The sequence below is a fragment of the Cryptotermes secundus genome, unplaced genomic scaffold, assembly GCF_002891405.2.
Source record: "Cryptotermes secundus unplaced genomic scaffold, Csec_1.0 scaffold1269, whole genome shotgun sequence".
NCBI classification, from domain to species: domain Eukaryota; kingdom Metazoa; phylum Arthropoda; class Insecta; order Blattodea; family Kalotermitidae; genus Cryptotermes; species Cryptotermes secundus.
The window spans coordinates 354,246-367,578 of record NW_019720738.1 but is presented as its reverse complement, the minus strand read 5'-3'; the positions used below and the strand labels follow the sequence as shown (position 1 = coordinate 367,578).

The following is a 13,333-nucleotide window of genomic DNA, read 5'->3' as shown; positions in this document are numbered from 1 at the left end:
AATTTCAGTCCCACCTGGTCTCCCTGGACCTTCCTAATGGCATATTCTGAAGCAAAGTTGAAAAGGAGTGGTGATAAAAGTATCTCCTTGTTCTAGGCCATTCTGGATAGGAAATTTATCAGACAAATGTTTACCTACATGGACTTTAATATATGTTTCGTTTAAACACATTTTAATCAACCTGACTAGTTTCATGGGTATCCCAAACTCTATCAGAATATTGTACGATACTTCCCTTCTAACTGAATCATAGGCTTTCTTGAAGTCTTGTAGATATAATTAATTAATTAAGCACCATGCCATAAAGACATAACTGCAGGTATAGCTCTACCATTCTTGATCTTGGCACTAGATGAAGGTGAGAGGTCAGCTTCATGCCCCCACTACTGGGGAGAGTGTCCCTGGTACCTGCTGTCCATAGCCTATTGTTATATCAGCCATGTTACCCCAGCTTTCTAGATGTAGGTGGTAGGATTATATTAAAAATGGATCACAGAGAAATGGGATGGTGTGGTATGGACTGGATTCATCTGGCTCAGGACAGGGACCAGTTGTCGGCTCTTGTGGTCATGGTAATGAACCTTCAGGTTTCATAAAATGTTTGGGAACTTCTTGAGTACTCAGCACAATGGAGTTAGTTACAGGTAAAATCACAATGATACTGTGTTATTTCTTTTAATGAACCTTACAACTGGCTGTTGGTCACATTAGGAATAGCATTCCTGTATCTCTACAAGAGCATATATTTGGAAAATAATTTCAGCAGCAGAATCTGACATCTTTTACTTACACTTACAGCTACCCATTTGAAATTTGTCAACTCTTCTTCAGAAATCCTGCAACATATAAGTGATGTTAATGTGTTTCCTACTTATCTAATTGTATCCAGTACAGTGTTACAGCAGTGTGAGAAATTTTAACATCTTCACTGCCAATCTCATGATCTGGCAAGTTGAAACTGACTGTATGCTGGTACCAAACCTGTCGAATGACTGAAAGGCTATTGCCACTGTGTACCTAAATTGAATTTCCTCCTGTATATATCATTCAAATGCAGAGAAACTTTCGAACTGCATCTTATCAACAGTTGAAACAGTTCAAGTATATAGCAATTAGTGACTGTTTTTCATTCTTTCATCTTCTGTTACAAATACAGTACGATCATAATCCATTTTTCATGGAAAAATGTCTGGCCCAACAAACAAAACTCCAGCAAGGAAGTGAGATTATGACTGTGTTAATTTTGATTGTTGCTGTAACCTTTAAGAAATGGCACCCAGTCATGCAGAGATCAGCAAAGTTACCATGAAGTTACCTGTGCGGTGAGAAACAGAACAATATGATTACACACATGCTAATGTGCTGAGTGGACACCTTGGTGGAGTATGAGATTAATTCTATCACTGAATGCCTCGTCACATATATCGCACAAATATGGTCCTCCTCCGGTATGTTCAAAAACGTGTGTTTCTAGCTGACTCTTCTGGTTGAACGATTTGCTACAAATCTTGCAAGAGAAAGGCTGATGTCCACTATGTAAGCGAAGGTGTATTTTAAGGTAACCTTTCCTAGAAAATGACTTTTTACACAAGTCACACGTGTAAGGTCGCTCTTGGGTATGCATACGTGTATGGTCTGTTAGGTGCTGCTTGCGATTAAACGACTTTCCGCAGAATGCGCACACATGAGTTCGTTTAGATGACTGTGATGATCCACGGTGATCATGCTCACACACATGTATTGGAATATTCTGAAACAACAAAACAAATTTAAACCAGAAATGTTGAAAAGCAACAGTCTGAAGATAATGCTTGTAACTCAATCCCGATGAACTGAACTTTTTTTTTTTTCTGACATGGAATTACATGTGCCATGTCCTTATGCATTTATGCTCCCACTCATAAGTCCACAATTCATTCAGTGCCCCCTGGATTTGATGATCCCTAAACCAGCACATGGGTGCTGTAGGAAGCCACAGAGCTGAGAGATAAATTTAACATTGTTGTCAAATTTTAATTTGAATCTCAGCACCAGTATGTGCAGCCACAAGATCAAGTTGTCATGAGTACAGCAAGAAAATTACGACAGAACAGAAGTTGCAAAGCAAAACTTAGAAGTGGCAACATGGCTGGCCAAAACATGTATTGGCCAATGCTGTTTCACAGCAGACAGCGCTGAGCACTTATATGAGGAACCATCAAACACTGTGGGACTGCAGGATGTTACCGAGAAAATGGACGATTTTGGAAACCAAGTAAGGACAATTAAAACTGAAGCAGATGTTACAACTTGCCTCTGGCTGATCTGTAATTATGGATGCAGGGCTTTCATCAAGTATCATTTCAAACAGCTCCCCATGTCCGAGCGAAGGCAACGGAGCATCATCGTCTGAATCAGGTTGTGGCTTGATGTCACTTGTGATGAACTGCAAAGCAATGACAACAAACACATTAGCCACAGTTTGGCTGATCAGTCTTACTGGACTGTTCTGATTACAATGTTCAAATCAGAATTACTCCTTCCATCTGCTGTATGGTCTACTTCTAACTTTTGGTATCTTCTGGTAAGATCTTTCAGTGATTCTGCTTTGATCCATTACTTCCAGGCCTGTTTCATATTCAACTTTTTCGTGTATAATGTTAAACAAAATCAGTTTTTGCTTGGTATGGTCTGCTTTCCAGTAGCCACCAGCATGCCTCATGAACCACATTTCAGCTGTATTTTGTTTACTTACTTATAGATCACTGTGGTCACAGTGCAAGGGCCAAGAAGGCCCACCCCTTATATATTCATTCATTCATACTTAATAAAAGGCCTTGCCATAGCTCAAGCGGTTAGTCGCTGGCTTCCCATTGCGGCAGCCCGGGTTCGATCCCGGGTCTGGTCAAGTAGGATTTGTGGTGGACAAAGTGGCGCTGGGGCAGGTTTTCTCCGAGTACTTCGGTTTCCCCTGCCAATCTTCATTCCATCAACTGCTCCAGAATCACACTCGCCTATCATCTGGGGCTGGTACAATAGGCCAGAAGTGGCCGCAGTACAAGGGACTTGGTCCCACCCCACTAGCAATAAAGAAAATACTTAATAAAACATCATTCAGTACACTGATCCACATAGTAATGTGGTACAAACATTACTTATACTATTCTGACTGAGGTTTTCACAATTTTCCCCAGTCCCTCCAGCTTTCAGCCACATAACACGGGATTTAGTATATGTATATCCTATAAGATTTGAGGTTTTCATGGCGGTGACTACAAAAAATGCTGTCTTCTGGGTGCGGCGCTGTGTAGATATTGTGCAAACCAACGTTTTGGAGGAACGTATCGCCTCCGTCTTCAGGGTATAAGAAAAATCCACAAGCGAGGAACTAGCGTGAGCAGGTGACTGCATGGTTCACACAATATCTAAATGGCATCACACCCAGAAGACGGTATTCTTTATGTATATCCCATTTTCCAGAAGATAAAGGCTGATATTTTGCTCATAAGATGGCACAGATGGATGGACAATGTCAATACTGAAGCAGGCACTGTTTCTTAGTTGATGCAATGAACTGTACATTAGTTTGGCGAATATATATTTCGAAGTAGCTTCACAGTTACTGCTGGTGTCATACCAACTGGAATGCAGATATGAGACACAAAATACCTTAATGCCAGGCATGGAATGAGACCCACCTCAGTCTCTGTCATCACCACAGGCTCAAGGTACTTTTCCTGTTTTATGTCGAGGACCTCATGTTCATTGTGGGTTGATAACGGATCAACCTCGTTATCAGGCTCTGACTCACGCTTGACACTTGAAGCCATATTACATGCTGAAACACAGAATGCGCATTACTACACACTTATTCTACATGTATCCCCATTCACAATAAAGCATATTTCTGTGCCTACAACATCTTTGACAATGTGTATCATCAAGTCATTGTTAGAAAGTTACTGGACTCTATTTTGAACACATGATACAAAGCAAATTTGCCATACCAGAGATCCCACTGAACACACGCAACACTTTCCTGCAATAAGGTTGCCTACTTGAGGTATCTTACACCCTCAGAGGCGTTTTAGAGAAATAACTTTGCCATTCTCCAGCACATGTGACCCACTGCATGGACCCCAGAGTTGTTCTTATGAAAGCAAAAATCCCAGAACCTTTATCAGGAATCAAACCCCAGGTCAATGTACTGAATGTGCTTTGTGTGTGTGTTTGTATGTATGAAGGGGTAAAAAAGATGTGGGTCTGCTGAGGGCGACACTGACAGGGTCACTTGATGCAGGTGGGTGGCCTGACCATCAAGCAGATGGAAGTGACTGGTTTACAGAAGAAGCAGGCCAAGAGGCCAGCTGGGACCACTGGTGGCAACTCTGCTGCCCTGTCAGTATGAGTTAGTATATCCTGCTGCCAATGCCCAGTTCTGGCTGGCCACAGATCAGACACCATTGGCCAGAGCTGATTGATATTTGAAGACAAAATCAGGATATTCTGGTTCTAGCATCTCAGTCAAGGCTCTCTGATGGGACTAACAAGGATAAGGAGCACACAGTGGCCCCAGTAGTAATGCAAGTGCTTAGGGCAACGGAAAATAAACAGAAATCCAGTAATTGGTATATGTCTCCGGAAATTTTAAATGCCACTCATAACATCATTTAGTGCTTCATTCTGGTTCAACAGTTCTGTCATCTATGCTGCAAATGTCATCCAAATTGTCCAGCTCCAAAACTCCAAGCATGGAATCAGAACTAGCAACTCAAGAAAAGAAATTAACCTTTATACAAGCACTAAAATGAGAAATATCTCGATTTTTACATTATACTCACATCTGTGAGAATGAGTGCTTCTTTGTGTCCTTTTGAAATCTTGCCCCACTCTATCACAAATTCTACATGGATGTGTGACAGTTACTTTGTTGTTCTTTGTGGTTTGTCGGAAACTAAGTTCCTCCCGTTGTCATCATAAGAGTATTGGCAAAACGTTAGAACGTACTAAGCCATCTGGAAATTTGTATTTGAGGTTGTCAGTTAATTTCAAATCTTGGCAACCAACATGAATAACTTCGTTGATACCATGAACGCAATAAAAACATGCCAAATTCAAAAATTTGTAATTACTATGAGCAGAAACGATAAGACATACTGTTCCTGTACTTCAGTGATGTGATTTACACTATATAGCACAGTCCCATTGAACTTATCCACATATTTCATCTCGTAAGTTACACCATTAAACATCGCGTTATTCATTTAAAACAAACATTTCGTTTTCTAGTACGGTCACAATTCTCCGATTTTTACCGTTTTGCATAATAAATTAGCTGCATGAGAGTTCCGTGGATATCTACTTCACGAAAACAAATGTAGCTAATATACATTTTTCATGTATGAAACAACGTGAACTCCAATCTCTGAAGAAACTGCAACTTTCACACATGCGTGACTTTTAACTATAACGCATAGGCGCCATATGAAGGTATGGGAATGTATAGGTTATGTACGGATATTCAGAATATATCGCAAAAGCTACTATATTCAAGATGATAAGATCGGACAATCTTGTTACAATAACATCATATATTAACTCTCATAAAAGATCAATATTTATGAACAAATTCCTTCCTTAATTCGGGGGGGGGGCGGGGTGAAAGTATATATCTTGGGCGGTCCCATGTCTGAGGGGGAGGGGTGAAGTAAATGTTGAACGACGTTGAAGACTTGAAGACGGTTGCATTCTGGTTAGTGTTTCCTGTCACCTTACCAGGGATTAGCAGGTATATAGACATGTAACTCAACGCTATTGCATGGCAATATAGCTACTGTGATATTACGCACACGCACGCTTTTTTCTGTCATCTACGCCCACCTATAGCGACACTATACAAACTGGCCGAGCCACTGCCGAGATCTCAATCGGTTAACTACTATTCTACATGTCAACATCAACGTAGTTTGCACGCGAGTGGATACGTTTGGGAACACGAACACGAACGTGAAGCATAATGCTTATAATTCAGGAGTTTTTCTAATTTATCGGTGTTTCCAGACTGGATATTAATGCACCCACATTTATGCATAAAACGACATTACATACCCTTTTTTCAAGTTACAAAAATTAACAGTCCCAGTGACTTTTAATAAGACAATTTCGGACCTTCCACATAGTTAGCAGGGTGTGTTAATGAATTATGAACTTTTCTTTTATTGATAGTGGGATGGGACTAAGTCCCTTGTACTGCGGCCACTTCTGGCCAATTGTACCAGCCCCAGATGACAGGTGAGGGTGACTGTGGAGCAATTGGTGGAATGAAGATTGGCAGGGGAAACCGAAGTACTCGGAGGAAACCTGCCCCAGCTCCACTTTGTCCACCACAAAACCCACTTGACCAGACCCGGGATCGAACCCGAGCCGCCGCGGTGGGATGCCAGCGACTAACCGAATTATGAATGTACTATGATTATTAGAAAAATTAAGCCCAACGTTATGCTATTGTTATTGTTTATTAATTTTCAGTTAAAATATTTTTTTTCAACTTTGTATGCAAATTCAGTGTAAGAGACTGTGAGATTCTCTTCAGTTTCTGGCAATGAAGTGCACTTGTCTTGCAGATGAATTTGTGCGAATTCAGTAGCTTCAAAAATAATTTATTTAACTTGTTTTATATTAATTTTATTTGAATAGTGAAAACAACAGAGTCACGACTCAAAATGAGTTATAAATTGAATATATATATATGAAAACAAAAGGCATACTCTGAACTTAAATAATTTTATCCATATACATGTTATGTAGAAATAAAAAGTTCTGGGTTCTTTCGTTAATTACTGCAGAACAGATTACAAGATATCTCTTGGGATCAAAGCCACACAGAGCACAGAAAGGTAAATATACAAGAATACATGTAAATGATGACACAGAAACGTTATAAATTGTGGATTTATGGTCCGTAAATCTTTTGGAGTATCGTACGTATGTCGTTATCCTTGCTAATGAAAAGGAAGAGATGCACAAATAATCCAGATTTTGGGTGTGATTGGGAGATAATGGTAGAAATTTAGAAAAGCGCCCGTAACATCAGATTTGTTCAGTTATCTCAAACGCCGTAAGACACTCACTGAAAAGGTATATATTGAACATAAAACATACAATTCATTCTCCTCTAGAAATTTTGCTGTAAACATTTGTCGCTCCGACAGATACATAGCGAACTGCGATCGAGTAACCTACATGTCGCATTTCGGTCGTTATGCAACGTGTTTGTTGGTTGATTTGGACGGTTAGACGGTGGGAACGTGTTAATGTAGGAAGGCATCCTTGGTATATAGTTCATACGGTAAAATGAATTGCAAAAATAATGAATGCCGTATTTCTTCTGACAGGGAAATTATTATACGAATACGTACATTGCACATTTTGCCTGCAAGGAACGAACTCAACCGTATGAATGCAAGCAGTATAATGCAGTAAATGTTATTTGTTATAATAAAGTTTTCATAACGATGAAAATGTCATCCATCGAAGTCATGACATTCATCTGGCAGGTACTTGTGTGTATCGGACAGGCTGCATTCATTTTCTGCTGGATTTGTAGTTCTCAGAGCAGTGACTTTCAAGAGTACCATATTCTGGATATTAACGTGTTGCATCCAAAATAGTAATAAAAATAAACCGTCGGCAACTTATGTTCCCTTGTGGTCAACTTCTTATGCTGTGAATCGATTGGCGAGGAAATTACCGTGCGTCGAGGTTAGGTTTTAATATTTCGATAATGCACTCCCTTCAGCTCTTGACTCATTTGCAGTATCCGTGCGGGCTATAAATACGTGTATATATCCCGTTGTATTCCCAGCAACTATCAGAAGCTCCGTTAATTATTAATCTCATTATTATATTTCACAGCCTAATTAGTGAGGTTAGATTTGAAAGTAATTAGCGCTATGCATTATGCAAATGCGGAAATGCCATATGAAACAGGAGCAGAGATGCCAGCTGCAACCAAATGATCGCAAATGATGGTTTCTGTTTCATGTCACAAAGTTCAAAGCCTCAAAGAGTTCTAAGAAACACCAACAGATGGGGTAACGATAAATACAACGACGCAAGAATCGTTGTAATGACTGTGGCGCTCTCTCTTCAATTTTGCCAGATTCACCGTTTATTATATTATCACTAGAGTCTGTTTACTTTTTTAATTTATTTAATAACACTGGGTTAAGTGCGTGCGTTATATCTTTGGTACTCTATAAGAGAGACTGCAGTTTAAATCATTACGAATAGGAATGAGTTGACCAACATGTTATTTCTGACTGAAAGTCTTTGTAAGTTGCTAGCAATTTTTACTGCTTAATGACTGGATTGAAGTCCTTAATATAGTTCTAAATAGAAAGGGCGCGTGTGTAGGAGTAGAGGTCTACAGATTTTACAGGTCAAAACTGGCAAGTCACTTCTTGACGAGAATAAAATTGTCGCGTTAATGAAGAATCATAGGTTGATCATGAATGTGTATTTTGGAAGCGTGCAGGAGGGGACGGCCGTGGCCTGTTATTAGAGATAATTTTGGGATGTAGGAGCAACCAAGAAAGAGACTCGTGAAAGCCCACAAGACTTACAAGTATATTTCAGGTGGTGACGCCCTGGAAAACTTAAAAAAGTGTCACATTTGACGGAAGGAACTTGATTGTTAGTTAGTTGATTGTTGATTGTTGATTGTTGATTGTTAATATTTCATCATCTTCACTATTCTGTCACTAAAATCTCGCAACTTATGTTACCAGTCTCGAGATATTTCGCTGTGGGTTTCTCGAATGGCACATCTGTATAATAGGCCATTACTTAACCGTTTAAGGCCCGAAGTGCGTCGAAATAACTTTCAGATCTCCAGTTCATACCTCAGAGAAAACACCATGAATGTCGAAGGGTACTGTCTACTGGGGTGTGACTTCCTGTAGCAACGTTTCGAAGGTACATCCTGGTTCCATCTCCAGGGCCAAAGAGTATACCAAGTAGGAAGCAGTAGCAATCAATGCATCGCCATAACAACGACCAACCGGTTAATGTGAGTTAGGGAAACAATCACTATTTATTGTGAGAATCATATTGGACAAATATATATATTGTGTGGGTAAAATTCAGATGTATTTTAATGTCTAAGCAGGTGGTATGTATAATTACCAGAGTACTTTAAATGGTTGGGAAGGGTGGGCAGACAATCTCCAAAGAGCCACGTGAAGTGACCTTTATTTTTCTGCTGGTTTGAGAATTATACTTCACTGAGACGTCTGACAAGGGGTGAGCCGTTCTCTCACTCACTTCCTGATGACTGATCTGGATCTCCACTATAGGGACACAATTGGTGATTCAGTTTGAAGCTGCAGTTGGAAAGCCCACATTTTATGCATCTTTTGTGTGTAAAGTATGAACTTATCGGGGTTCTTGCTGGCAGCCCCACGTATTCAGAACCTCCGTATTGTTGTTACGCGACCGTGTATAGAGCACACAAGGCTATAATAGTGTAACTATTCTCCCTGATTCTTACGGGGGACCTGAAAAGGAACACAATGATATCACTCTGTAAAAGTAAAGTTGTCCCTATGCTTAATTCATTTAGCACAGGGCCATTAAATGGTATGTGGAATGGCGGTACAGCTCCACCTTTCTTAGCCTTGTTAACCAGATGAAAGTGAAGACACTTTACCACATGGAAAGAGCCCCTGGCACCTCCTGGCTAGAGGGAGTCAGGAGCCGGTGTGGACGCTATGAAGAAGAGGGAACGTCTTGCCCCTGTCGGGAACCGAACCCCGACCCCTCTGCCCTCTGCGTGAGGTTTGAGACCCCATTAAAATATTATGTTAGTTACATTAATACACTTTAATTAATTAACTTTAATGTTCTTTAAAATTTTAGTCGGTATAACGTCAAGGTTTTTAGCTACACGGCCGTGGAATCAGGGTTCGGTTCCCGGTTGGGACAAAAGAGTTTCCCCTTCTAAACGTTGTCCAGACCAGCTCTTGGACTCACCCAGGCTCTTATCCCATGTGTACGGGACCATTTTTTCCAGGGGGTAAAGCGGCTGGAACGTAAAGCTATTCATTTCCTCCATCTAGTGCCGAGGTTAAGAATGGTGGAGTTATACACCTCCCATGCGTGTTCATGGCGTGATGCTTAAGAACTCAGGTAAAGGAACAAATTTACCTTCGTCCATATGGGATTTTGTGACATTGAAAACGAAAGCGACGATATCTGGAGGGAAGAGAGGGAACTGCTGCTTGTGGCTGTGAAGAGCGGACTGAAGAAGAGCACACTAGCGCATTATGCACAGGGTGTAGGCTGCTTGCAATGGAGCGGTTTCCTGCAGCCGTAACTTGGCAAATCCCCCCCCCCTCCCAGTTAGGAGCAGGTCGACTTCCTTCGTCATAATTAATAACACAATATTCCAGAACTTGCCAACTCTGTGAGGGGCACGCGATAGCATAGTTATTTGAGGCACTATGCTACAAGCCGGAAGGTCGCGGGTTCGATTCCCGATCACGTTATTTGATTCTTCATATTGACCCAATTCTTCCAGCCGCACTATGGCACTGGGTTCAACTCAGCCTCTAACAGAAATGAATATCAGGAATCTTCCTGGGGGTAAAGGGCTGCCGGTAGGAGCGTAAGGCTGACAACCTCACCGCCATCTATGAGACGACTGTCTAGAAACTGTGGGAGCCTTGACGTCTCACAACCCTATGGGCCTCCACGGCCTGTTACATGGATAGCTTTACCTTCTAACCAACTTCATGGAGCCGAGCCCTCTTTGAGATCTCAACAGTCAATCAGCCACATAAAAGAATCCACATTGTGGGGAACTTGAAGGTTCATTAACGTGTTCACAAAAGCCCGCCAATTGTCCTTATCCCGAGCCAGATGAATCCAGTTCATCCCATCCTATTTTTCTAAGATTAATTTTTTAATATATTCCTCCCACCAACTTCTAGGTCTCCACAGTTCTCTCTTTCTTTCTGGCTTTCCCACCATAATCCTATATACATTCCTCTTCTATCTCATACGCGCTACATGCCCTACTCATCTCATGCACATTTACTTGATCATGCTAACTGTATTTGGCGACGAGCCGCTGTGACCAGTACCTCATTTAAGTGACACGGTATTTGCATATGGTTTCCTTCCCCGGGACAAGGCGCCGAGGCGTGAATTTGTGGAGTTTTGTCTGCAATCCCCCGTACCAGTGCATTGCTTCATGTTTGATTATTATGCAGAAGGAAAACTTCACCGCTTATAATAGAGATTATGCTATGAGAGAAATATATTTTCCTGTCACTGTCTATCGTTCAGTAAAGCTGAGAGTTGTTGTTGTTGTTTTCAGTTTCGTAATCCTGTACATAGTCGGTACGACTCCCTCGACGGGGATTCAGCCCTGTCACAAGGCCGCTACTTACAGCACAAACACAGAATTAACGCACACAGACATACGTGCCTCGAGTTGGATTCGAACTCAAGCGTTCGAACGAGAGAAGGTAGTTCATGAATTAGACCGCGCGGCCACTGTGATCGGTATAAAACGCAATAACTGTATTAATTCTAGCAGAAATATGTGTGCTGTAGAGATGCATGATTGTTCCTAATTTGTTTTATGGTCCTTAATAACATTCGAAAAGCCTCTCCAACAGGACACAGCACACCATATAGGTGTTGGTTTGGGGGGTGCCGGTCGGGCCACGCCGCACATGCGCGTGACAGCAACATCCCCATTTTTTATTTATTCTTTTTTACTCTGACGGAACGAACCGAGCGTCCAGGCAGTCGTGAGGAGACAGGCAGTAGGAGAAGAGAAGCAGGGAGGAGAGAGCAGTGGGAGTGCTTCTAAATATACCATCAACACGGCTGTCTCTCCATGTCATACACAGAGTCAGTGGGACTTGGTCGACCGACAGGCATCTTGGTCTCCGTGAGAATAAAAGACGATCACCGGAACATACGTCAGCAAAACCTGGCGTAGAAAAATCGAACTCATAAGATAAAAGACGATCACGTTTTATTTTAGCGGCTAAAGGAAGTAACCTTGGCTGTGTTTTGGCGGTTTATGGCTGCAGTGTTCTGAAGGATGCATAGCGTGAATATAAACGTTTATATCTTTCCTGCATTGCCGTTATTGCATTCTTACTTATGTTAATTGTTTAAAAATATACAACGCAGATTTCGGGTGTTAATTTACGCTATTGTCGTACTTTTGTCTATAATATGAAAACGTGTGCTCGTGTTGTGTGTATCATTAGTGTGTTTGAGAAGATTTGATTGCAGTTTATAAAGTAATTAAGTACGATATTCAGATAAGAACTCGCCTTGCTAGCTGGTAAATATTACACCATGAGAATTCAACGTACTGGAGGACCTCTCTTCCGGGACTAAATTATACCAGCTGAAAATCGATGGCCTATTTATTATTTAACTAAGTGCGGATTATACGAAGTACATCAAGAATATCGCTCTCTGTTTACAAATTGATTAATTGAACGGAACTGTACTGGTGTGCTGAAATTCTGTCATCATGGTGTTTCCATTTCTGGCTTCGTTCTGCTTTGCGTTTTTGGTTCCCATCTTCTGCTCTGAAACAGGTAAGACGATACAGATATTATTAAACATTCCTTACTTAACAAACCCAGGCCGCGCCATAGCTCAAGCGGTTAGTCGCTGGCTTCCCACCGCGGGGGCCCGTGTTCGATCCTGGGTCTGATCAAGTGGGATTTGTGGTGGACAAAGTGGCGCTGGGGCAGGTTTTCTCCGAGTACTTCGGGTTTCCCCTGCCAATCCTTATTCCACCAATTGCTCCACAATCACCCTCACCTATCATCTGGAGCTGATACAACAGGCCAGAAGTGGCCGCAGTACAAGGGACTTAGTCCCACCCCACTGGCAAGTGTGACGGATCTGTCTCACCCCCCTGTTAACAGAATATGACCTCGAGGGAATGTGACATGTGTAGTTCTTATCAGGCTGAGTAGCTGTTGAATTTTATATTCGGCGTTGAACTCTGTAGCGTGTGGCGTTTATAGTTACACGTTGACATTTTATTCCCGCTGGGATAACGAATGGAGATTATACGTCAAATGGTACAGTTAGGAAGCGAAATATGTGCGTTAAAAAGTATATATATATATCGAAATATGCATCAGTTCAATGGGTCATTTTTTAAGGGAATTAATTTTGTTTTAACCCGAAAATACAATTTTGTTGTGTTGATTCATATGTGATTCGCCATCCTTCGATAACAGCATTTATGTAGTTTGCTGCTTTTATATTATTTCATGTATTTTTGCCTTTTTTTTTCCTACCGGGAAAT

General features: G+C 41.3%; 2 protein-coding genes across 6 annotated transcripts in view; one reads left to right on the top strand and one right to left on the bottom strand.

Moving 5' to 3' along the window:
- Positions 1-547: 547 nt before the first annotated feature.
- LOC111873224 (gastrula zinc finger protein XlCGF7.1) lies at positions 548-5,852 on the bottom strand. 5 transcript variants are annotated; one of them, XM_023867774.2, is made up of 5 exons: positions 5,835-5,852; positions 4,821-4,994; positions 3,678-3,817; positions 2,294-2,425; positions 548-1,750 (listed from the first exon to the last, which is right to left on the bottom strand). In XM_023867774.2, exons 3-5 carry the CDS (start codon positions 3,807-3,809, stop codon positions 1,355-1,357), a joined length of 660 nt encoding a protein of 219 aa, XP_023723542.1. In that variant the 5' UTR covers positions 3,810-3,817; positions 4,821-4,994; positions 5,835-5,852; the 3' UTR covers positions 548-1,354. The 5 variants fall into 5 exon arrangements, with proteins under 5 accessions (XP_023723542.1, XP_033610987.1, XP_023723526.1 ...); XM_033755096.1 differs by lacking the exon at positions 5,835-5,852 and adding an exon at positions 5,112-5,578; XM_023867758.2 differs by lacking the exon at positions 5,835-5,852 and adding an exon at positions 5,137-5,578.
- Positions 5,853-11,821: 5,969 nt separating this feature from the next.
- LOC111873084 (chondroitin sulfate proteoglycan 4) overlaps positions 11,822-13,333 on the top strand; it is a 259,855-nt gene continuing 258,343 nt past the window's right edge. The window contains exon 1 of the mRNA XM_033754985.1: positions 11,822-12,608. Coding sequence (XP_033610876.1) covers positions 12,542-12,608 — 67 coding nt within the window. The 5' untranslated portion in view covers positions 11,822-12,541. The remainder of the gene's footprint in view (positions 12,609-13,333) is intronic.